Source organism: Littorina saxatilis, linkage group LG11 (assembly GCF_037325665.1).
Source record: "Littorina saxatilis isolate snail1 linkage group LG11, US_GU_Lsax_2.0, whole genome shotgun sequence".
NCBI classification, from domain to species: Eukaryota; Metazoa; Mollusca; class Gastropoda; order Littorinimorpha; family Littorinidae; genus Littorina; species Littorina saxatilis.
Window position 1 is genome coordinate 40,983,887 of NC_090255.1, and position 26,174 is coordinate 41,010,060.

Here is a 26,174-nt window from a genome sequence, read left to right on the forward strand (position 1 = left end):
TTATTCACAGAAAAAAAGGGAAAATAAGATTCGATGCACACAAAAAACCAAAAAACAAATGGTAGTGGGAGAAACACAAGCAAAACTAACTTCAAGCGAAATATAAAAATAAAAATAAATAGAAACAAGAAATTCCTTCGAGGTAGGAAAAACACCCCCGTTGGTCAAAGGGAAATAACCATTCTCACTGCCACCAACTGAGAAGGTTATTTCCCTTTGACCATTAATATGTCACTCTATAAGTCGTTGTAGAATCTTAATCCACCAATAACTCCCTAACCGTGTGTTTGACTGGTCCCAATTTTTGTAAGGATCGTCTCAGGAATGTATAGAACCTGTTCACCAAGTTTGGTGACGATCGGTCCGTTCATTCTTGAGATCTATATGCGAACACAAACACACAAACACATCGACCGAAACCTATACACACCCCTATACCGGGGGTGTAATGATCATAAACTCTGGAAACTCTGAAAAGAGACAACCAAAGGACATACTGCAAACACACCACTCTAGCTATTACTCCAGCACAAGTTTCATCACAGTCAGGTCACAGGCTATCTCCCTATTTAGCCCTGGTTGAGATGAGATTCGTCGTCACACCAAACGTATCTCGAATTGTACACTCTTCTGTCAAAATGTGAATTTTTTTTTTACAGAGCGTACACTGAAGACTGCTGCGGCAATATGTAAATTTAGCTCCGTTTGATATTAGTTTTCAGGCTGAATGGATCTGAAAATGTTCACTGTTCTGTCAGCAAGTGAAATAATTTCAAACCACTGAGTTAACTCTGAAGACTATATGGCAATATGCAGATTGGCCCCGTTTGGATCCGAGCATGCTACATCTCCTGTCAGTGTGTGACGTCATTTCCACCAGGCTAGTTCTGGAGATATGTACATTCATTTAAAACCACCGAATTAACTCTAAAGACTATACTATGGCAATGTGCAGACTTGGCCCCGTTTGGATCTGAATGTTCCCTCCCCTGTCAGTGTGTGACGTCATTTCCACCGGGCTAGTAGTGTAGATAGCGCAGATCACCACCTTCTGTTTGGAAAAGGGTTCTCTCGTTTGAACTTTTCCACAATCCCATCGTGAAAGATGAATAAATTGTCATCCGTGTTTCTAATGAAGGAGGCGATTTTGGCCAATCCGCTCTCAGAAATCACCAACACGTGACACGTCGACAGCACCAGCTGTTCCAAAATGACGTGCGCGAATCCGCCGCACACGTCACTTCCGGTGGAGCGGTCGACGTGAGTGACGGGTCCTTTCATCTGCACGGCGACGGAAGGGAAGAAACTCTGCGCGTGGTGAATCATGGCGGGGTTGTCGGACGTGAACATGAGTCTATGGGCGGAGGTGTTGTAGGGAGCGAGGAAGGAGGCGAGGCCTTGGAAGTGTTCGACTGTGTTGAATGATTCCGTGTCCCCCGTTCCTCCCACTCGTATCTGCACACATACACCATGGGAACAGTCCAAGCAAGCCATCCTACAAGCAGGAAAACAACAAACCAACCCGGACAAACCGATTGACCGACCAACTAACTAACAGGTTGATAACAAAAAGCAAGCGAAAACACTTTTTCTCCTACTTTGTTCATGGGTTGAAACTCCCATGATAATTTTTGGCTCACGTAAGTGTAGCCTATGCGATGCTAACTTTTGTCTGTCTGTCTGTGCGTGCGTGCGTGCGTATGTATGTATGTCTGTGGTAGAAACTTTAACATTTGACTGAACACCGAAATACTAATTTTACCTTGTTATTATTCAAGCAACAGCTTCGAAGTATTGAAGCAATGATCAACATTTCGTCGGCACGTATGTAGTTAAAGTGTGTATCCAAAGAAAACGAGTGGTGGGGGGTTTTGGGTGGGGTAAAAACAGCTGACTGGTTTGTGTCGTGTGTGGTATGTAGACCAGGTCAGGGGTCAAGGTTAGGTCAGATCGCGTGAAGGATTGTGGTATAGATACAGTTATTACCGAGCTGCAGACCGCCGATTCGGAGAAGACGACTCATGATTTCACATTGTTCGGTTTCGTAGCTCCAGAAAAATAGATAAAGAAGATACCAAAGGAGATTTCCTACAGGTTAATCTGCACAGCGTGTTTCCAGTGTCTGCGCGAGGAAGCGCTGTCGAAAGCGCAGTGTCGATCTGGCCATCTGGCAGTCGTGTCCCCGTAAGTAGGCTACAGACAGACAGATCTAGATCTAGTGTCTCGCACTCTTGCACCGTATCACCTATGCTTACTGTGTGTGTGTATGTGTGACGGAGTGATTGAGTTTGTGTCGAGACGCCATTCCTGGACTATGGAACTCGGTTCACAAACAGTGGCTTGCTTGCTTTAGGTGAAAGAGTTGGAGGAGTTAATTGGTTGGTTGGTTGGTTGGTTGGCAGTCACGTGGGAACTTCAATCGACCGGCGCTTTGATAGCAGTTCCTGTGCCGGATCCGTTCCGAAAAAAAGCATTTTCTAGACCTTCCTAATGATGGGCGAAACCTTTACTCAAAAGGGAAGATGACAGTCGCTTGTTCATTTTCATGCCTGTTATTCTCTCAGGTGCCACGAGACTGGTTCCGTATAACTCTCACTTACTCTATTACACATGGCGTATGCATTCAGAGCGCTTACTTCCCTTTGGTTATCAGGTCTTGTCAAAATGGGAATTTCATCGTCTGCTTGTTGAGCTAGGCACCCTCATTACCTGCGCGCAGACGAGCGTGACGTCACGGGGCAGCGCCTGGCGGAAGGCATCGAACTGGACACGGGGTCCCGGCATGAGGTCAAACAGTTCGGTCAGCACCAGGCGGTAGATCTCCGGCACGGTCAGCTCCTGTAGCCACGTTATCTTCTGGGCTAGTCTGAAACAGTGCAACAAGCTTCTATAGCCACGCTATCTTCTGGGCTAGTCTGAAACAGTGCAACAAGCTTCTATAGCCACGCTATCTTCTGGGCTAGTCTGAAACAGTGCAACAAGCTTCTATAGCCACGCTATCTTCTGGGCTAGTCTGAAACAGTGCAACAAGCTTCTATAGCCACGCTATCTTCTGGGCTAGTCTGAAACAGTGCAACAAGCTTCTATAGCCACGCTATCTTCTGGGCTAGTCTGAAACAGTGCAACAAGCTTCTATAGCCACGCTATCTTCTGGGCTAGTCTGAAACAGTGCAACAAGCTTCTATAGCCACGCTATCTTCTGGGCTAGTCTGAAACAGTGCAACAAGCTTCTATAGCCACGCTATCTTCTGGGCTAGTCTGAAACAGTGCAACAAGCTTCTATAGCCACGCTATCTTCTGGGCTAGTCTGAAACAGTGCAACAAGCTCCTGTAGCCACGCTATCTTCTGGGCTAGTCTGAAACAGTGCAACAAGCTTCTATAGCCACGCTATCTTCTGGGCTAGTCTGAAACAGTGCAACAAGCTTCTATAGCCACGCTATCTTCTGGGCTAGTCTGAAACAGTGCAACAAGCTTCTATAGCCACGCTATCTTCTGGGCTAGTCTGAAACAGTGCAACAAGCTTCTATAGCCACGCTATCTTCTGGGCTAGTCTGAAACAGTGCAACAAGCTCCTGTAGCCACGCTATCTTCTGGGCTAGTCTGAAACAGTGCAACAAGCTTCTATAGCCACGCTATCTTCTGGGCTAGTCTGAAACAGTGCAACAAGCTTCTATAGCCACGCTATCTTCTGGGCTAGTCTGAAACAGTGCAACAAGCTCCTGTAGCCACGCTATCTTCTGGGCTAGTCTGAAACAGTGCAACAAGCTTCTATAGCCACGCTATCTTCTGGGCTAGTCTGAAACAGTGCAACAAGCTTCTATAGCCACGCTATCTTCTGGGCTAGTCTGAAACAGTGCAACAAGCTTCTATAGCCACGCTATCTTCTGGGCTAGTCTGAAACAGTGCAACAAGCTTCTATAGCCACGCTATCTTCTGGGCTAGTCTGAAACAGTGCAACAAGCTCCTGTAGCTACGCTATCTTCTGGGCTAGTCTGAAACAGTGCAACAAGCTCCTGTAGCCACGCTATCTTCTGGGCTAGTCTGAAACAGTGCAACAAGCTTCTATAGCCACGCTATCTTCTGGGCTAGTCTGAAACAGTGCAACAAGCTCCTGTAGCCACGCTATCTTCTGGGCTAGTCTGAAACAGTGCAACAAGCTTCTGTAGCCACGCTATCTTCTGGGCTAGTCTGAAACACTGCAACAAGCTTCTGTAGCCACGCTATCTTCTGGGCTAGTCTGAAACAGTGCAACAAGCTTCTGTAGCCACGCTATCTTCTGGGCTAGTCTGAAACAGTGCAACAAGCTACTGTAGCCACGCTATCTTCTGGGCTAGTCTGAAACAGTGCAACAAGCTCCTGTAGCCACGCTATCACCTGGGCTAGTCTGAAACAGTGCAACAAGCTTCTGTAGCCACGCTATCTTCTGGGCTAGTCTGAAACAGTGCAACAAGCTCCTGTAGCCACGCTGGGCTAGTCTGAAACAGTGCAACAAGCTTCTATAGCCACGCTATCTTCTGGGCTAGTCTGAAACAGTGCAACAAGCTTCTATAGCCACGATATCTTCTTGGCTAGTCTGAAACAGTGCAACAAGCTTCTGTAGCCACGCTATCTTCTGGGCTAGTCTGAAACAGTGCAACAAGCTTCTATAGCCACGCTATCTTCTGGGCTAGTCTGAAACAGTGCAACAAGCTTCTATAGCCACGCTATCTTCTGGGCTAGTCTGAAACAGTGCAACAAGCTTCTATAGCCACGCTATCTTCTGGGCTAGTCTGAAACAGTGCAACAAGCTTCTATAGCCACGCTATCTTCTGGGCTAGTCTGAAACAGTGCAACAAGCTCCTGTAGCCACGCTATCTTCTGGGCTAGTCTGAAACAGTGCAACAAGCTTCTATAGCCACGCTATCTTCTGGGCTAGTCTGAAACAGTGCAACAAGCTTCTATAGCCACGCTATCTTCTGGGCTAGTCTGAAACAGTGCAACAAGCTCCTGTAGCCACGTTATCTTCTGGGCTAGTCTGAAACAGTGCAACAAGCTTCTATAGCCACGCTATCTTCTGGGCTAGTCTGAAACAGTGCAACAAGCTTCTATAGCCACGCTATCTTCTGGGCTAGTCTGAAACAGTGCAACAAGCTTCTATAGCCACGCTATCTTCTGGGCTAGTCTGAAACAGTGCAACAAGCTTCTATAGCCACGCTATCTTCTGGGCTAGTCTGAAACAGTGCAACAAGCTCCTGTAGCCACGCTATCTTCTGGGCTAGTCTGAAACAGTGCAACAAGCTCCTGTAGCCACGTTATCTTCTGGGCTAGTCTGAAACAGTGCAACAAGCTTCTATAGCCACGTTATCTTCTGGGCTAGTCTGAAACAGTGCAACAAGCTCCTGTAGCCACGCTATCTTCTGGGCTAGTCTGAAACAGTGCAACAAGCTACTGTAGCCACGCTATCTTCTGGGCTAGTCTGAAACAGTGCAACAAGCTTCTGTAGCCACGCTATCTTCTGGGCTAGTCTGAAACAGTGCAACAAGCTTCTGTAGCCACGCTATCTTCTGGGCTAGTCTGAAACAGTGCAACAAGCTCCTGTAGCCACGCTATCTTCTGGGCTAGTCTGAAACAGTGCAACAAGCTCCTGTAGCCACGCTATCTTCTGGGCTAGTCTGAAACAGTGCAACAAGCTCCTGTAGCCACGCTATCTTCTGGGCTAGTCTGAAACAGTGCAACAAGCTTCTATAGCCACGCTATCTTCTGGGCTAGTCTGAAACAGTGCAACAAGCTTCTATAGCCACGCTATCTTCTGGGCTAGTCTGAAACAGTGCAACAAGCTTCTGTAGCCACGCTATCTTCTGGGCTAGTCTGAAACAGTGCAACAAGCTACTGTAGCCACGCTATCTTCTGGGCTAGTCTGAAACAGTGCAACAAGCTCCTGTAGCCATGCTGGGCTAGTCTGAAACAGTGCAACAAGCTCCTGTAGCCACGCTATCTTCTGGGCTAGTCTGAAACAGTGCAACAAGCTACTGTAGCCACGCTATCTTCTGGGCTAGTCTGAAACAGTGCAACAAGCTCCTGTAGCCATGCTGGGCTAGTCTGAAACAGTGCAACAAGCTCCTGTAGCCATGCTGGGCTAGTCTGAAACAGTGCAACAAGCTCCTGTAGCCATGCTGGGCTAGTCTGAAACAGTGCAACAAGCTTCTGTAGCCACGCTATCTTCTGGGCTAGTCTGAAACAGTGCAACAAGCTCAAAAGAGTGTTTTAATGTGGAAGCACACCCTAGAAAACCCACTACCACCTATCCTTCTTCAGGTACACCTACCCCCCCCCCCCCCCCCCCCCCCTCACACACACACACAGACACACGCCCGCAAACATACTCACACACACACACTTATAAAAAAAACATACCTCGACCTTGCAACCATTTGTTTAGGTATGTTACACGGATACCTCCCACCCCCCCCCCCCCCCCCCAACCCAAACAATCTCACCCCCGAAACACAACAAAAATGTGTGTGTGACCTGTGTTTTCGAAGTAGGTGAACTGTCTCCATGTTGGCCATGATGAAGGTATAGTCTGCCTCGAACAGAACTAATGGGTCTTCCAGAGACAGGAACTCCTGCAATTCAATTAATCAATCAATCAATCATAAGAAGACTTAAGCAGGGTTGAAACCAAACAAACAAACAATCACTGCATCATTATAAGTTTAAAACAAGGTCTCTCTACAACTATCCGGGGCTAGGTATTTGAAAAAAAGATCGGGCAGAGAATCCTGTACTGAATACGGAATCCCGACCTACACTGCCTGTGTCACGAACTGAAACCTCTGCTGAACAATCCTTCTCATTGCGGTCAATGCGCATGCGCCAATCTTGGACTTAAAAAATGCGACCTTTTGACCGAACGAACCATGGGTTAGGGTTAGGATTAGGGTTAGGATTAGGGTAAGGGTGTTCACGACCTGATTAATCTCCCCATGTTAGCGAATGCGCATTGACCGCAATGAGAAGGATTGTTCAGGCAGAGTTTTCAGTTCGTGACACCTGCATAACCTTGAAAGCTTCATTCAACGCTTGATTTTTGCGCTGGTAACTTCAGGGCTGAGCAGAATTTATTTTCAAGAGGGAGGGAGGGAGGAAGGGGGGAACATGAACGCCTGGACAGACTCGAACCCAGCTAGCACCTCCAGATTTCGAGGCCGATGTCCTAACCGCTAGGCTACTCAACCAGTTGTGAACAAGATGACAAATTCACAATTATATTCAATGCTACGCTTCAAGCAGCATCTATCTCAGGTTTCTACCAAAGCGCCAAGAAGGCATGGCACGCACTCTACATTCTCCATTTATAACAACAAAAGTTGACCAAAGCAACAATGAAGACATCAAACGGTCGATCGACGACAGTAACATCATTATGGTAATTTACCAGAGACACGTCATAACATATTGGGACTGGGTGGCCGAGTGGTAACGCACTTGCGCTCGGAAGCGAGAGGTTGCGAGTTCGACCCTGGGTCAGGGCGTTAGCAACTTTCTCCCCCCTTTCCTAACCTAGGTGGTGGGCTCAAGTGCTAGTCTTTCGGATGAGACGAAAAACCGAGGTACCTTCGTGTACACTACATTGGGGTGTGCACGTTAAAGATCCCACGATTGACAAAAGGGTCTTTCCTGGCAAAATTGTATAGGCATAGATAAAAATGTCCACCAAAATACCCGTGTGACTTGGAATAATAGGCCGTGAAAAGTAGGATATGCGCCGAAATGGCTGCGATCTGCTGGCCGATGTGAATGCGTGATGTATTGTGTAAAAAATTCCATCTCACACGGCATAAATAAATCCCTGCGCCTTGAATATGTGCGCGATATAAATTGCATAAAAAAATAAAAAAATAAAAATCCCTGCGCTTAGAACTGTACCCACGGAATACGCGCGATATAAGCCTCATATTGATTGATTGATTGATTGATACTTTATAGTATTTCTGAATTGAATTGACCATGGAGAGAGCTCTTTCATACCAATGCAAGAACACACACCATGCACACACTTATACGACCCCCCCCCCCCCCCCCCCCGTCAAAAACTAACATCACTCACGCTCACACACACACCACCCGTGACACGAGCATTTAACCACTACAGTCAGGTAAGTATAATCAGCCTTCCCTATTACTTACCGCTTACTGCTGTGGCGCAAAAATAATCACTACTTAACCTACTAACTACATTAAGAAATCACTATGATTTAACTTACTCCAGAGGGAGTTATTATCTGTTGGTAGTAGATGAGACTTAATTTAGTGTTTATTATGTTGTTGTCTTTTACTTTGATGCCTATAGTTAAAACATATAACAATTACATTTTAGAAAAGAGTGTTGATAGCAAATGTTTTTGTTCTTGGTTTTCCCAGAACATGTTGCTGATTTGTTCATTATTATTATTATTATTATGATTGTTATTGTTATTATTACTATTATTATTATTATGAGTATGATTATCATTTTTCTTTCTTTCTGTCTTAGTTTTCTGAATGTCAACCCCACATCTTTCAGGAGACTTAAATTTTGTAAAAAAAAAATTTTTTTTGCATCTTTTCATCTTCTTTCTCTGGTAAACATACATCTATATGTATCCCAATGTATTGTTTATTTATACTGAGTATGGTTAGTCGGCAGGAGTGACTGCCCCTACTGACTGGGTTAAATCACAGTCCTGATGTGTGTTACCAGGGACCTTATCTAATATTACCAGCTATTGTGTTTTCAGCGTAGCAATAGGGCCCGATATTTAGACGAGACAAGTATAATGCCGACGAGTCGAAGACGAGTCGCATTATACTTGTTCGAGTCTAAATTAGTAAATATCGGACCCTATTGCTACGATGAAAACACAATAGCGTTTATATAGCTATTCTGACATTAAATTCTGTGTTAAAATCATGTTTTTGTCAGCAACAAGTACCAGAATGGTCCATGTCGTTGATTGCAGACGACGGTTCCCTTTCGGCATGAAGCCACGGAAATAACCGAACATTGAAAAACCCACTGACATGTATTACGGAGAAAACTCGAGATAACCGGATGTTTAGCATTACGTCAATATGCTAGGAATCATATGACGTCATGACGTATCATGCTTGCCTACGTATATTGTATGTTCGAAAGTCTGACTTCTGTTGGGAATTCGCGTGGTGAAGACTGCGGTAAATCTGTAGATGATAAGAGAACAAAGATTGTCTCAGAAGAAACGACTAAATGTTTCAGACCGCTAACTTCATTTCAACATTGCACTATGCAATGGACGTTCTATGTGACAGGAGAGTTTGCTGATTTTGTGTTAAACATTGGAGATATCGTCTGCTAGAATCAGAGATAGGTCGCTTCAGATTGCAGGTTCTGGAAATGTGCAAGGTTTGTTGCCTGTTAAAGAACTGGATTTTACACGTAATGTATGTCATGTTCAGTAAGCAACAACAAAAACACACACAAAGCAAATGGCATCGTCTGTCGACTTGTCACAGAAACAAACCTGGCGAGGTATGCGTGTCCTTTAATTATACACGTGGAAGAAACCGGAACCATGCGTCTTTCTTATTGCCAAAAATGGCCGACTTCCGTAGCATTGTGCTTTGATGATCGGAACAGGGATGTGTGAGACCATCCAATCACAGCCCCCGAATTCCCCCACGTGTCCATCAGAATAGCTATACAGATATGTATATAGTCACTGAATCTGTGTACAAAAAAATTGGGCCAAAAAAATTAGGAGAAAAAACTTAATCAGTCAAGTGTGAGTTTGACCCGTGTATTTCATTTAGGCCAACATATACTTTATATCTGTTGATGATATCGTAGCATGTCCGATTTTTAATGGTTGTTTAATCGGTGTCGGATGTCTTTAAGCCTTACGGGTCACTACTCCCTCTGTACATGTGTAAGGATATCCACATAGGCCTTGCTTCGGTATCTTTATAAAGCTGAGTGGGATAAAACATAATTGTAATTCAATCAAGTTTGCTTTTTAATGAAACAGATCCTGTGATTGGTCAGAATGCCCCAACTCATTAAAAACTACCGGTCATTAATTACACATTAACATGCTTCCATTTGAAACTTCTCGGTCTTCATCGGGGATTGACGCCCGACCAAAGGTAATTGAAGCCCGACGGAGCGAATTACCTTTGGTCGGGCGTCAATCCCCGATGAAGACCGAGAAGTTTCAAATGGAAGCATGTTAATGTGTAATTATTACATGATAAACCCACATTATTTGCCATAATTGTAGATGTTTCCCAAGGGACACAACCGGCTCTGGCAATTTGAAGCACAACGTGCACAGTGAGTGTATCAGTATTACTAACAGGATTATGCATTGATACAGAAAATAAGAAATCAATTATGTTACACTTTTGTGGGTGCAATTTTGAAAGAATTACCCAAAGAATACCTAAATTATTTTCTTTTTAAACAAAAACCTTTCGTAGAGAAATTGAAAACAAGAGGAATAACTTTTGAAACCCGGCGAAATCAACGGTCAGTATGCTGTAAAACTGCATGTTGTTTAAACATACTGACACTGTGCTTGTCACTCTAACAATAATTTGTGATTAATAAGAAAGTATTTAAGCAATCAAGAGGCCGAGATTTCCTAGAAACACACTCACATCGGATTAAAGCTGGGCAGCCTGAACGAGTGAACCTTTCGAAAGCAAACAACGTGATTTAAAACAGTCACTGGCGCAAGAAGTTTCACGATCGCTCGCATTTTCCTGGAGCGACATTCCTCATATCAACAGACCCTATCGGTATTCCAAGCTCTCGTAATCTCTCGCAAACTTCAGAGCATAGCAAAGCATGCGGTACAGCGATCTCGTGCGAGCTGCACAAGCCAAGGTTCGACTGAAGTTCTCGCGATGGTCAAAGGATAACAAAGAGCGTGTCTCGCGAGAGCTGCTCAGATACCGAAAAGGTCTATTGATCCTGAGACATGAAATTGACATGATGTAAAGTATACTCGTCTTCTGTTTGTATATTAAGAATATTTTCTTGGCAAATAATCGTATTTCATGCTAAAAGAGCCGAGACAAATTTCAGTCGATGACCCAGTACACGACCGGTACACAAACCACCACAGCGCATGCGCGTGGGTTGAAACACAATCCCTGATTTACGCTCATGCAGTACCATAAAGAAAATCAGGTTTCTGATATGACCTGTGTTACTGTTACTACAGAAGCACCAAATTACCTCTCATTTACGATAGTGGACTCGTACAAACAACGATGGTAAGCCTGCACACACACACACACACACACACACACACACACACACACACACACACACACACACACACACACACACACACACACACTCGCCTGAACAAAGTCGTCCCAAACATGACTTGTCATGTCCCACCAGGCCACATTTCTCCCCGTCAGCTCGCCGGGTTCCAGCCTCCAGTCCACCGTCCCTCGCGGCGACAGGAAGAAGCCAACGTCACAGGGGGTCGGCATGCTGACCTTGAACTCTTGACCCAAGATGGCGGCGATGACGAAAGCAGCGACGATGCCTTTTTGCCTGTCGGCCCAGCCTCCGCACCTGAAGCCGGGTTGACACCCGTACCCTATTACTTTCAGTCCGCCCGCCGGGACTTCATGGCGGAAGTGACGTAGTGACAGGAGAAGGAGATTGAGGGAGACGAAGAGAGCCAATCCTTTCCACCATGCCTGCGAGCCAACATTTAAGTTTTAGGCTGTCCGTAATTGTGCCCGGAGTCGACTTCGCAAATTCTTTGAACCAAAACTTCAGTCCCCACCTACCCCCCTCCCCTCCCCCAACCTCAGTTACTCCCCCCTCCCCCCCCCCCCACAACCTCAGTTCCTCCCCCCCCTTTCCATATCCCCTGTCTTTTCAACAACCCACCCTACTGTCTATGTCTGTGTCTTGTCTAGGTATGTACGTGTGTATGCGCTTTGTTGATAAACTCGGTGTATGATGTATGTTATGCTGTGTTTATGTGTATATAAAGGAAATAAAATGTATAAAAAAAAATTTAAAAAAAAAAAACTTCAGTGCTAAAGCTTCGCGCAGCTAGCTTCGTGAAGTAGACTTCGCGAAATCAACTTCGCCCCATTAATATGAGGCTATAAATATAGTGTCCACATTTAAATATCTCTGTCAACTTTTATGTATCATCCCCCGCCCCCACCAATCACAAAAACACATTTAGATAACATTTAGATTCTACTTCATCTCTCTTGAAAGAGATAGCATTAACGACAAGTCCCAAAATCATATCGGTCACTGTGCGGCCGTTGTGTATCTTTTTTGTCCGCTGAACAGACCGAAAAGTCAAAGTTCTTCTTAATGTTTCGTTTTGTGTATAATTAAACGTGCCCAATTTTTTGTTTGTATTTAATTATTTTGCTTATATCCGTTGCTACTTATTCTTTTTATATTCATTTTGTGTATATCTGACAACAGTAAAACATGCAAATACATCATTTACACGTAGGCCTGTACAGATATAATGGATTTTACGTGAATAAGGTATTGTAAACTATTATGGTAATTGCTGATAATAGAAAAAAAATATTTTAGTGTACGATGAAAAGGATAATTAAAGCACATTCTCTCAGTAAATACAGATTACTTACTCGTCGGAGCAACAGAGAAAGCTTGAACCTCATCGTGTCTGCAACAGAACAAGCAAAAAGTGCCAGTGACTATGATGCACATTCAAATCAGTTAGACGGACGGATGGGATAGAGGGAGGTAGGAACAGAGGTCTGTTTTTGCAGCATAACAAGTTTAAAGGCACACTCAGCTTCCCGTAAACCATTAGGGACACTGCCAAGCTTTTACACACAGTACAAACACCCTTTCGTTTAAACACTCACCGCTTGAGAGCATCCTAGGTGCCCCCCGTAAAGAGAGAGCATTTTTCAAAGAATTTATTTTTGCGTGGCCAGCTGGATTGTCTGAGTAACACAATCGGGCTCCTCGTTTTGGCGCTAGAACTAACTTTTAAAATCTAAATAATAGATTGACAGCTTGTTACACAGACATTCTTAAATCGCAATTTTTTTTATCAAGACAAGATCAGTAGGCCTACAACTCGAAGTTTTGAAAGTTTAAAACAAGTCGCGTAAGGCGAAATTACTACATTTAGTCAAGCTGTGGAACTCACAGAATGAAACTGAACGTAGTCCGCCGCTAGTGCAAAAGGCAGTGAAAGTGACGAGCCTGTTTGGCGCGGTAGCGGTTGCGCTGTGCTTCATAGCACGCTTTACTGTACCTCTCTTCGTTTTAACTTTCTGAGCGTGTTTTTAATCCAAACATATCATATCTATATGTTTTTGGAATCAGGAACCGACAAGGAATAAGATGAAATAGTTTTTAAAACGATTTCGGAAATTTAATTTTAATCATAATTTTTATATTTTTAATTTTCAGAGCTTGTTTTTAATCCGAATATTATACGTTAATTGGATCTGTGATCCAAACATAGCTTTTGGTCAATCGAGATGGAAGTTTATTCCACGACCCCGTAGGGCGAGTGGAATAAACTGCCATCGAGATTGACCAAAAGGCATGTTTGGATCACAGATCCAATTAACATATACATCTCGACATTCACTGGTCTTACTATGGCCCTGTCACACGACCGTTTTAACGCCTGCGTATGCCGACGTATGGGACATTTGAATAAGTATTTGAATAAGTACGCTGGCGTACGTCGAATACGTTATGGGTACGTTTTGTATACGTTAAGAGGACGCTGAAGCACGCTGGCATACGTCGTAGTACGCTGAGCACGCAGCAAAGTTTTGTGCATGCACAAAACTTTGCTGCGTGCTCAGCGTACTCAGAACTTCTTCTGGGCAACTCGGATGGTCTTCTGCGTAGTGGTTGGCACGAGATTATTTTTTTCACTTTCGAGTATGCGGACGACTGAACTTGACCGCTAAAAAGTAGTCCTTTCGGAATCATTACGCCGAGTCTGAACATGAGGTCTGAACATTGTTTTTAGGCAGGATCTGTTCTTATCTCTGTCGAGAGAGAGAGAAATACATGTCGAGACATAACATATTTATATAGCTATTCTGATGAACACGTGGGGGAATTCGGGGGCTGTGATTGGATGGTCTCTTCAGATCATCAAAGCATAATGCGGCGGAAGTCGGCCATTTTACTCAATATCCAAAAGAATATTGTCGATAATAAAGACGCATGGTTCCGGTTTCTTCCACGTGTATAAAGTACACGCATACCTCGCCAGGTTTGTTTCTGTGACTAGTCAACAGACGATGCCATTTGCTTTGTGTGTGTTTTTGTTGTTGCTCACTGTACATGACATACATTACGTGTAAAATCCAGTTCTTTAACAGGCAACAAACCTTGCACATTTCCAGAAGCTGCAATCTGAAGCGACCTATCTCTGATTCTAGCAGACGATCTGATCATCTCTCCAATGTTTAACACAAAATCAGCAAACTCTCCTGTCACATAGAACGTCCATTGTATAGTGCAATGTTGAAATGAAGTTACCGGTCTGAAACATTTAGTCGTTTTTTCTGAGACAATCTTTGTTCTCTTATCATCTACAGATTTACCGCAGTCTTCACCACGCGAATTCCCAACAGAAGTCAGACTTTCGAACATACAATATACGTAGGCAAGCATGATACGTCATGACGTCATATGATTCCTAGCATATTGACGTAATGCTAAACATCCGGTTACCTCGAGTTTTCTCCGTAATACATGTCCGTGGGTTTTTCAATGTTCGCTTATTTCCGTGGCTTCATGCGGAAAGTGAACCGTCGTCTGCAATCAACGACATGGACCATTCTGGTAGTTGTTGCTGACAAAAACATGATTTTAACACAGAATTTAATGTCAGAATAGCTATATAAACGCTATTGTGTTTTCATCGTAGCAATAGGGCCCGATATTTAGACTCGAACAACTTGTCTCGTCTAAATATCGGGCCCTATTGCTACGCTGAAAACACAATAGCTGGTAATGTTTTTGGAATCAGAACGTGATGAAGAACATCGGAAGCAAACAAACAAACAAACAAACAAAAAACAGTTCGCGTATGTGTAGCAGAGAAGCATCAATGAGACAAACGGTATGAGGTGGAACAGTTTTTACCTTGCAGACCGTCCATTGTACCTTGATCTGCTTCTTCAGACAATGTGATTCTGAGAAATCTGCTTTTTGGGGGGCCATAGATGGAACAAAGAACTGAATCTCAATAAAAGACGTCACTGAGGAAAAAAAAGTGTCACTGAGGAAAGAAAGCGTCACTGACAAAAAGACGACACTCAAGTTCAAGTTGTGGGAGCGTTCATATTTTGTTTCTTTTGATGGATAACGTCATCGGTTACATGTTTTGAAAGCAAGAGTTGCACACAGTGGACCCTCTCTCGACAGTCCCCTCAGTTAGTACACAGGCGGGAGGTATCGTTCACTGGACCACCACTATCATAGAAAGTGGAAGGTATCGTTCACTGGACCACCACTATCATAGAAAGTGGAAGGTATCGTTCACTGGACCACCACTATCATAGAAAGTGGAAGGTATCGTTCACTGGACCACCACTATCATAGAAAGTGGAAGGTATCGTTCACTGGACCACCACTATCATAGAAAGTGGAAGGTATCGTTCACTGGACCGCCACTATCATAGAAAGTGGAAGGTATCGTTCACTGGACCACCACTATCATAGAAAGTGGAAGGTATCGTTCACTGGACCGCCACTATCATAGAAAGTGGAAGGTATCGTTCACTGGACCACCACTATCATAGAAAGTGGAAGGTATCGTTCACTGGACCACCACTATCATAGAAAGTGGAAGGTATCGTTCACTGGACCACCACTATCACAGAAAGTGGAAGGTATCGTTCACTGGACCACCACTATCATAAAAAGTCTCTCTATGATAGTAGTGGTCTAGTGAACGATACCTTCCGCCTACGGTTAGTACAGCGCTTTTGAGCCCACAAACAAATTAACAATATGGCGGGTTCCTCCTTTGAAACCCACTTGTAGCAAAAGCTATCAGCATGATCTGCAAGAAAAGAACAGAAGAAGATGTACAACATAATTTACTTACCGGTTCTGCAACATTCAGTGATTCACTACCGTTTATTGCCGAATTACACTGGCCATTAAAAAAAGTAAAACGGTTGTGTTAGAAAATTGCAAGAAAATAACCCAACCCATGGTAAACCTGGGTACGTGCGCCCTTAGCTGCTGTGTACGTGCCAATCTAAACAAGAGGCGAAGCCTTCAAGGCTCCCGTAAGAAATCGACAAACAGTAACACAAACTCATTCACTCCGTAACACATACACACACACATGTACACACTGTAAGCATAGGTGACACGGTGCAAGAGTGGGAGACACTAGATCTAGATATGTCTGTCTGTAGCCTACTTAAGGGGACACGACTGCCAGATCGACCCTGCGCTTTCGACAGCGCTTCCTCGCGCACACACTGGAAACACGCTGTGCAGATCAACCTGTAGGAAATCTCCTTTGGTATCTTCTTTATCTATTTTTCTGGGGCTACGAAACCAACAATGTGAAATCGTCTTCCCGGAATCGGCGAACTGCAGCTGGGTGAGAACTATCTATACCACAATCCTTCACGCGATCTGACTTAACGTTGACCCCTGACCTGGTCTACATACCACACACGACACAAACCAGTTACCTGTTTTTACCCCCCCCCCCCAAACCCCCCCCCCCAAAAAAAAAACCCCACCACCCGTTTTCTTTGGATACACACTTTAACTACATACGTGCAGACGAAATGTTGATCATTGCTTCAATACTTTGAAGCTGTTGCTTGGATAATAACCAGGTAACCTTTTGTTGTTTGTTTGTTTGTTTGTTTAACGCCCAGCCGACCACGAAGGGCCATATCAGGGCGGTGCTGCTTTGACATATAACGTGCGCCACACACAAGACAGAAGTCGCAACACAGGCTTCATGTCTCACCCAGTCACATTATTCTGACACCGGACCAACCAGTCCTAGCACTAACCCCATAATGCCAGACGCCAGGCGGAGCAGCCACTAGATTGCCAATTTTAAAGTCTTAGGAATGACCCGGCCGGGGTTCGAACCCACGACCTCCCGATCACGGGGCGGACGCCTTACCACTAGGCCAACCGTGCCGGTCCAGGTAAAATTAGTACTTAGTATTTCGGTGTTCAGTCAAATGTTAAAATTTCTATCACACACATACACACATACACACATACACACGCACAGACAGACAAAAGTTAGCATCGCATAGGCTACACTTACGTGAGCCAAACATCACAAGGAACATGCATTCATAATACTGGCTGTTTTCCTATCAGTTGGCTAAAATTAACTAAAGCTTTAAGTGTAATCAACTTGACTTTTTTTATACACGGACGAAATGTCGTGTGCTGTTCACTTCACATAACTGCAATGCAGAATAACAGATATGTGTGTGTTTGGTGTGTGTAGGGGAAGGTTGCCTGGACCACTTTTTGGTTCTTGCTGATAACTAGCGCATAGCTTGTTTTCTTGCGTAGAAGTCTCATTTTGTGTTCGGTAGTCCAATTCTCTCTTAACTTAACCGTTAGGCCTAATTAGAGCGAATAACCTTGAAAAGACATTCAGCAGAAATTAAATAAAGACAAATTCACAACTGGTCCATATTTAGGAGCCTGGGCGCCTAATAAGGACCAGTGAAGAGGTTTTCCCGAATCACTGTAAAAAGCCCCCTATACCTTCAAAAGAACTTAATACAACGTAGTGCGCAGGTCAGATTAATTCAAATATGCTTTAGATTTGTCTGTTTGGGTTTGATGATAACATTATTTGAAGCACTACAGGAGACTAAAGAAACTTACCAAAAACAGAGAGAAAATAAATGAAATTATAAACTTACCACGAAAAGAAGACTATTTGTTCTATTTTTCTGAAAGCTCGAGAACTAGTTATAGGTTATTTTCAGCAATTAAGCTTCTAAATGAATTAATGAAACCAGCCTTTAGCTTTTATTTTCTTCGATTTGTTGATGGTGGTCCATTTTAGTTGACAAATACACTTTGAGATGTTGCTATCATTTTTTGTTTGCTGTAGCAACTCGGTGTCAAAACTGCCAACATATTGTTAGCGTACTTACTCTTTCACAACCATGTAAACGGCAACACCTGTTCTGTTTTGTTCCTCCATTTTTCGACATTTTTTTTTCTCGGAAGAGGAAGTATTTTTCTCTGAAATGCGTAATTTTTTCTCGGAAATCCTCGGATCCTCGGAGAATTCCAATGGCTAAAAACAACAACAGAGACACACACACTCGTACACATACATGCACAAATAAATGTATACACACGTGTGCGCGGAACAGGGGCGGATTGGGGGGGGGGGGGGGGTTACAGGGGTTCCGGACCCCCCCCCCCCCCCCGCTGTAAAAAAAACCCAGAAGATTTAATACTAACTTTAAAAGAAATAATGAGTGGCTGCTGACACCAGTTGATCATGTTTAAAATCAAGGATAAGCCATAAATTGTTCGTAAAATGGGGCTTCGCCCCCCAGACCTCCCAACGGGGGCCTTGCCCCTGTACCCCACAAGGGGTCTACCCCTGGACCCCAGGTTGTAACACCCCTCCCCCCCTGCTTAACTGCTCCGCCCCTGCGCAACACATATACACAGACGCACATACACTTTGAAGTACAACGAAACTGAACACCTTTTTTGTCGTATAATAGACACTTTGTTAAGGCCTTAGCATGCAGTCCGTCGCGATAAAACCTTCGTGGTTGAAAACGACGTTAAACACCAACTAAAGAAAGAAAGGAAGCATGCAGTTAGACATGCAGCATACAGCTTCCTAATCGGAAACTGCCTTTTTCGCCTGCTAAATAACGAAATTGATAAATGACTCTTTGTGTTAATTTTGCTGATATGACTATAAAAAATAAAGAAGACTAAGCTTTTTTTTCCACTGACCTACTTCGATAACCCACACGACGTTAACGCCTAGAGCTACGCGGTTAAAACACACAGTATGAATGCACCTCACCGAACTGCAACAGTACACATATTGTGCTCAAGTGTTGTCAGGATTTTGCTCCTTTCCTTACGATATGGGACCTACATGCCTTGATATGTTGTAATCAAAAGGCATTGCACACTATTCTTGCGTCAGCACAAAAAGGACGAACAAACATAACTAAATAGAGATTAACCAATGTTCTATTTTAACTCACATTGGGAATCCCGAGAGACGTTCGTTGTCTAGTGGGGCAGGCACTAAAACGGTAGCATAGACCTAGGCAAACCATACAAAACAAAAAACCTGGCTATGCACACACGTTGACCTGGGAGATCGGAAAAATATCCACCCTTACACCACCAGGCAGCCGCGGCCGGGATTTGAACTCACGACCTTCCGATTAGAAGACCGATGTCTTATCTACTAGGCCACTGCGCCCGTCACTTTTATTTGAATAGTCATGGTCCCAATTGGAACAAGAGGCGAAGCCATCAAGGCTCACGTAAGAAATCGACAAACAGTAACACAAACTCAATCACTCCGTCACACATACACACACACACACACACACACACACACACACACACACACACACACACACACACACACACACACACACACACACACACACAGAAAGAGCATAGGTGAAACTGTGCAAGAAAGCGAGACACTAGATCTAGATCTGTCTGTCTGCATGTAGGCTACTTACAAAGACACGACTGCCAAATAGTCTCGGCCCGCTCAAAATAATAATGACCGAGACTTTCAGTACTTCCTTCGCGTGACGTCTAACCCTCTTACGTCATAATGTGACGTCAATGTAATGTGACGTCTTCAAATGTTAGAGTTTCTACCACAGACATACACACGCACGCACGCACGCACGCACAGACAGACAGACAAAGTTACGATCACATAGGCTACACTTGCGTGAGCCAAAAACCCAAAAAACGGTGGTCTAAATTGGGGGGGGGGGGGGGGGGGGGTCTCACAAGAGAGGCTCCACTGTAGTGCTGACACGCGAGCCAAGACGATCACGGAGTCATTGGTGCATGACGGGGTAGGGTTGACAGAGTCATCTCTAGGGGTATTGCTCGTCAAAACGAATGGATTGAGTTACACGCACACCAACAGTGATGCATGGGTGCGTGACGGGGTGGTGTTCGTCAAAACGAAACGACATAACCCACGGGTGGGGAACTGTTCCTTATTATTTTGGTTGGGATCAGCGTGTTCCAGTTGTGGATTAAGAGGAACCACCTTCTTAAGACCCCCAATTTAAGACTCCCTCCCTTTTAAGACCTTGTTTTCTGACTTTCTGTTCATAACCTCTGTACAAAAAAAAAAAAAGACTCCCTCCTTGTTGAGACTCGATTTTCTCTGAATATTTTAGGTCTTGAAAAGGGGATTCCCCTGTAGTCGCAATTTTTCAGTTGTTCTGGGTCGCACGCGATGGTCGGTCAGACCTGTCAGTCAGTACCTGGCGCATCACGTCACGTGATGGTTGGACTATCCTAACATGTTGTAGGTATGCGGCTCGGGGGTGTAGATTATCAACGAGCGCGCATTATGTGACAAAAATGCATGTTTTTCGCACGGTTTGGTGTTTGTGTTGTGAATCAAGTTGGGTAGGCCTATGCCACGTTTCTTGTGTGGCGCCTGTACCTCGCCATTGTGATGTCTGCATGCTTTTTGGCTCACGTAAGTGTAGCCTATGCGATCGTAACTTTGTCTGTCTGTGCGTGCGTGCGTATGTGCGTGCGTGCGTGCGTATGTCTGTGGTAGAAACTCTAACATTTGAAGACGTCACATTACATTGACGTCACATTATGACGTAAGAGGGTTAGACGTCACGCGAAGGAAGTACTGAAAGTCTCGGTCATTATTATGTTGAGCGGGCCGAGACTAGTGTACATGCAGACAGACAGATCTAGATCTAGTGTCTCGCTTTCTTGCACAGTTTCACCTATTCTCTTTCTGTGTGTGTGTGTGTGTGTGTGTGTGTGTGTGTGTGTGTGTGTGTGTGTGTGTGTGTGTGTGTGTGTGTGTGTGTGTGTGTGTGTGTGTGTGTGTGTATGTGTGACGGAGTGATTGAGTTTGTGTTACTGTTTGTCGATTTCTTACGTGAGCCTTGATGGCTTCGCCTCTTGTTACATTTAAAATCTAAATTATAACAAAGTGACGGTGATGAGATGAACAAAGTTGAAAAACAAAAGAATTCTGTACTCACCGATGCGTTTTGTTGTCCTTTGTGCTTGTCTCAGTGTTACCTGATAAAGCTTTTATACGCAAAAAAAATCGTAGTATTGTGCTGTCCTTGTATCAGTGAGTAAAGAATTCTTTATTTTGTTCAACTTTTTACATTTAGTCAAGTTTTGTTATTTATTTATTTTTATTCTCGACTGCCTGTTACTGTGTATGCACGCGGGCCGAGAGGCAAGACATGTTTGTTGTAGTGTAGGCAAGCATACAAAAACCGTGGCAGGTTTGTGCGTGAGGAACCAGCATAAATTTCACAAGCTGTGGGCAAAATCAATAGCGTGCCTGCTTCCTTTGACTGGATCCTGTTTGCAGATTGACGTAAGTGTCAGTTATGCAACTAATGATCAGCACCCCCCTCCCTTAAAAAAAACCCACAACAACAACACACATACACAAAACCGCAAACACACATCACACACACACACACACACACACACACACACAACACATCACACACACACACACACACACACACACACACACACACACACACACACACACACATACAACAAATAAATACAATGAAACATTTTTTGAAAGTATAAAAAAAAATCACACTCTGGCCGACAGCAGAGAGTTTGTTGAAGGTTGACTCGTGTCCCACATTGAGAGATTGTTCTCTCATGTGTACACGTGTGGGCAGATCTGTGGTGTTGATTACGATTGCTTAAGCCCGCTACTAACTACAGCCGAACCAAGCCGAACTAGGTCGGCGAACGTTCGGCGAATGTTACACCGTGTCTGGTTCGGTGTACCAACTAGCGGCGACATGTATCGGTGACACCGGTCATATGATCAAAAACTGACTTTTCATTGGTTGAAAATATATGTGTGTATCTTCATCCTTGAAGAGTGACAATTGCAATACTAACAACAGCCGAACCACGCTCGGCGACGTCTTCAAATCGGGGGATTCACCTGTTTTTTGGTTGCAGCTGTAACTTTCGCGGTTCGTCGATACAATCCTGCAAACATTCGGCGCGTCATCGGCGAACGGACTTGTCATTGGTTGAATATTTCTGTATCTCCATCCTTGAAGAATGACGATACTGACGGCTATAACGCCATCAACCGATCACGAGTCTTCTCATGTGATATTTCTTGATCATATGACGGGTATCGCCGATATATTTCGCCGCTAGTTAGTACACCGAACCAGGCACGGTGTAACGTTCGCCGAACGTTCGGTGACCTAGTTCGGCTTGGTTCGGCTGTAGTTAGAAGTGACAGCCGCGCTGCAACCCAAAAATAGGGGAATCCCCTGATTTGATGACGTCGCCGAACGTTAGTAGCGGGCTTTACGCGCGAGGTCTGTGCCTTTAACAAAGATCGTTTTGTTCTCTCGCGTAAACAAGCATAAACACGGCAGCAGGTTGTGAAAGGAAACAGCGTTAATTCCACTTGGACACACTTTGAACTAATCGATAGCGTTGCTGCTTCCTTTGGCTAGATGCATGTTGCAGGTTGACACAACTCTCAGTTATGCGAGAGTTATGGACAGGTTAGACTGTAGTTCAGACAGGCAGGTTGACACAACTCTCAGTTATGCGAGAGTTATGGACAGGTTAGACTGTAGTTCAGACAGGCAGGTTGACACAACTCTCAGTTATGCGAGAGTTATATGGACAAGTTTGACTGTAGTTCAGACAGGCAGGTTGACACAACTCTCAGTTATGCGAGAGTTATGGACAGGTTTGACTGTAGTTCAGACAGGCAGGTTGACACAACTCTCAGGTATGCGAGAGTTATGGACATGTTTGACTGTAGTTCAGACAGGCAGGTTGACACAACTCTCAGTTATGCGAGAGTTATGGACAGGTGTGACTGTAGTTCAGACAGGCAGGTTGACACAACTCTCAGGTATGCGAGAGTTATGGACAGGTGTGACTGTAGTTCAGACAGGCAGGTTGACACAACTCTCAGGTATGCGAGAGTTATGGACATGTTTGACTGTAGTTCAGACAGGCAGGTTGACACACTGACTCTCAGTTATGCGAGAGTTATATGGACAGGTGTGACTGTAGGTCAGACAGGCAGGTTGACACAACTCTCAGTTATGCGAGAGTTATGGACAGGTGTGACTGTAGGTCAGACAGGCAGGTTGACACAACTCTCAGTTATGCGAGAGTTATATGGACAGGTGTGACTGTAGGTCAGACAGGCAGGCTGACACAACTCTCAGTTATGCGAGAGTTATATGGACAGGTGTGACTGTAGGTCAGACAGGCAGGTTGACACAACTCTCAGTTATGCGAGAGTTATATGGACAGGTGTGACTGTAGTTCAGACAGGCAGGAAGACACACCGCCAGTGTAACACTGCAACGAGCACAGCTTAATCCTGTGATCAGATTTCTCACCGACCTAGACCTTTACAGTTAATCTCGTATACACTCCGGCACACTGACTATCCTCCCAAAGGTACACTTATTTCAGGGAGAGAAAAAAAGCATGTCACTTTTTTTGCAAGTGAACGAAATTAGTGGTGAAAATCGATATATCTTTCACCCCCAAATCCGATTACTGTACTTCGAAAACGTGCACCGAGTGGTTAAGTCCATTGAATGACGGAAGGGAATGATTTTGTGACGAAGTGCATACATTTCTAAGTTAGAATACCATTTTTTTCTCTCAACGAATTAGACCCCATGGAGTGCAAAGTACTACAGGTCGATCATCAGTACTAGGGCAGGGAGGGGTATATAGTCACTAAGTCAGTGTGGAGTTTATGTGAGATCAACAGGCCGGTGAGTAATCTGATGACAGGAGAAATCTGTGCTCGTTACACCGGACGGACGGGACATGTCGACAGTATATTTAGTGGTATGCAATGAGAAGCTCCTGATAGGAGAACACCTCTAAATGAAGGACGCCTGTGGTCCTTTTTTCTATTAGCTGGAGCAACATGCACCTGTCGCAAAGGACACCTGCAATGCTGGGACACTGTTGGCTGGTCCCAATGGTGGCCTTTCAGTCATGGCAGGTATCACAGTGTTGTCATCCATGACATTGTAGACACAGCTATACACGGCACACACACCGGCTTACATACACACTGCACACACACTGGCTTGTATACACACGACATACACACTGGCTTACACACACATTGCACACATACCGGCTTACACACACACTGCACACACAACGGCTTACATACACACGGCACACACACTGGCTTACATACACACTGCACACACACTGGCTTACATACACACGACACACACACCGGCTTACATACACACTGCACACACACTGGCTTACATACACACTGCACACACACTGGCTTACATACACACGGCACACACACCGGCTTACATACACACGGCACACACACTGGCTTACATACACTTATACACACGTAGGAGATACATGTATCGATTGAACATTGGAATTTCCTTCTTTGAACCATGTGCCGTCAGAGTCCGACAAAAACTCAGTCGAGGCGGCTGGCCGAGCCAACAAAAGATTGCGTGTTAGTGTGCGTTCAATCGTAAACAAGTCGCGTAAGGCGAAATTACAACATTATTTTAGTCAATCTGTCGAACCCACAGAATAAAACTGAACGCACTGCATTTTTTTACCAAGACAAAACAGCTTCGTCAATCCACGCGGCAAGGAAGTCGCTCAATTTTCCCATGCAACACGAAGTGAAACTGACATGCAAGAATAGCGAAATAGCGTACTAAGGTAAGCAGGAAAGCGCGCTTTTCTGTATTCTTTTGAACTTTATGAGCTTGTTTCGAATACAACTTTCACAAAAAGCCGGATATGAAGTCATCAAAGATATAAATTTATTCAAAAACTGAAAAAACGTCTGGAGATATAATACTCAGGAACTCTCATGGTAAGTTTTATGAAGATCAGTCCAGTAGTTTCTCAGAATCGCGTTATACACACACACACACACACACACCGGCATACATACACCACACCCTCGTCTGGATTCCCCGTCTATGTTAAAACATTTATTCAAAACTTGACTAAATGTAACAATTAAAAGGAATTGTAAGTAAAAATCGATCGATACATAAATGTTATTTGTATTTTCAACCAAAATATGGCATTTGACACAGATCTCGATCTATAGTCACTGTTCGCCTCGACCGCTGGCGCGGTCTCGGAGGAACACTGACTGTCTCGACCTGTGTAAAATGTCATATTGTGGTTGAAAATACAAATAATTCGTATAATATTGCATGCACGCACACACACACGCGCATACACGTACGTACACACAAACACACTTAAAAACAAGCATATACACTCACGTACTTACAGACAGACACACATATTGATAACACACACACAAACACACAATTTCACCACGCCTCCCCCCTCCCCCCCACTTCAACGCGAACGAAAATAATGTGTCTACCTCCCCAAGCCCAAAACCTAGCCTCCTGCCATCATGGAAAGCACCCACAAAAATCAATAATCGTACAGAGAATTCACTCACCATGTTGAGTCATAGCACACGCCGTGTAAATCCATAGACATTTCTGAGCGGCGCCAGTCTCCCACTGACTGGTCACAGTGTCCGGCTTTCTAGCTGCACACACTGACCACACTACACGCTGTCGCGGTCACTGCTTCGCGCAAGGCCATTCTTTGATCAACAGTCCCATGCCAAAGCCGAGAATCACTAGAGCGAAGAGGCTGCTCCGAACTCAGAACTCAGAACTCAGAACTCATTTAATTGTCATAAAAACACAGTAAAGGGTTTATCAGACACGAAGTGGATAGTTGTAAAGACAAGAAGAAATATGACAGCTCCTAAACATGACAGTGCTCCTAAACATGTGCTCCTAAACATGACAGCTCCTAAAGCCTCGCGCTCTTCCCCTTCCCGTGGCGAGGTAC

At 44.4% G+C, this 26,174-nt stretch overlaps 1 protein-coding gene across 3 annotated transcripts; it reads right to left on the minus strand.

The window, feature by feature from the left end:
* LOC138980462 (uncharacterized) lies at positions 1-26,174 on the minus strand. 3 transcript variants are annotated; one of them, XM_070353335.1, is made up of 7 exons: positions 25,771-26,174; positions 14,739-14,859; positions 12,650-12,687; positions 11,369-11,719; positions 6,509-6,606; positions 2,710-2,866; positions 1-1,455 (listed from the first exon to the last, which is right to left on the minus strand). In XM_070353335.1, exons 3-7 carry the CDS (start codon positions 12,680-12,682, stop codon positions 1,042-1,044), a joined length of 1,053 nt encoding a protein of 350 aa, XP_070209436.1. In that variant the 5' UTR covers positions 12,683-12,687; positions 14,739-14,859; positions 25,771-26,174; the 3' UTR covers positions 1-1,041. The 3 variants fall into 3 exon arrangements, with proteins under 3 accessions (XP_070209436.1, XP_070209434.1, XP_070209435.1); XM_070353333.1 differs by lacking the exon at positions 14,739-14,859; XM_070353334.1 differs by lacking the exons at positions 14,739-14,859; positions 25,771-26,174 and adding an exon at positions 21,281-21,494.

What these genes read in the sequence shown, in the direction of transcription:
- LOC138980462 (XM_070353333.1), bottom strand. An exon ending in TTTCTCTGTTGCTCCGACGA is followed by an intron (nt 11,720 to 12,649) that starts GTAAGTAATCTG and finishes GTTGGCTCGCAG; the next exon opens with GCATGGTGGAAAGGATTGGC. An exon ending in CACCTACTTCGAAAACACAG is followed by an intron (nt 2,867 to 6,508) that starts GTCACACACACA and finishes GCACTGTTTCAG; the next exon opens with ACTAGCCCAGAAGATAACGT.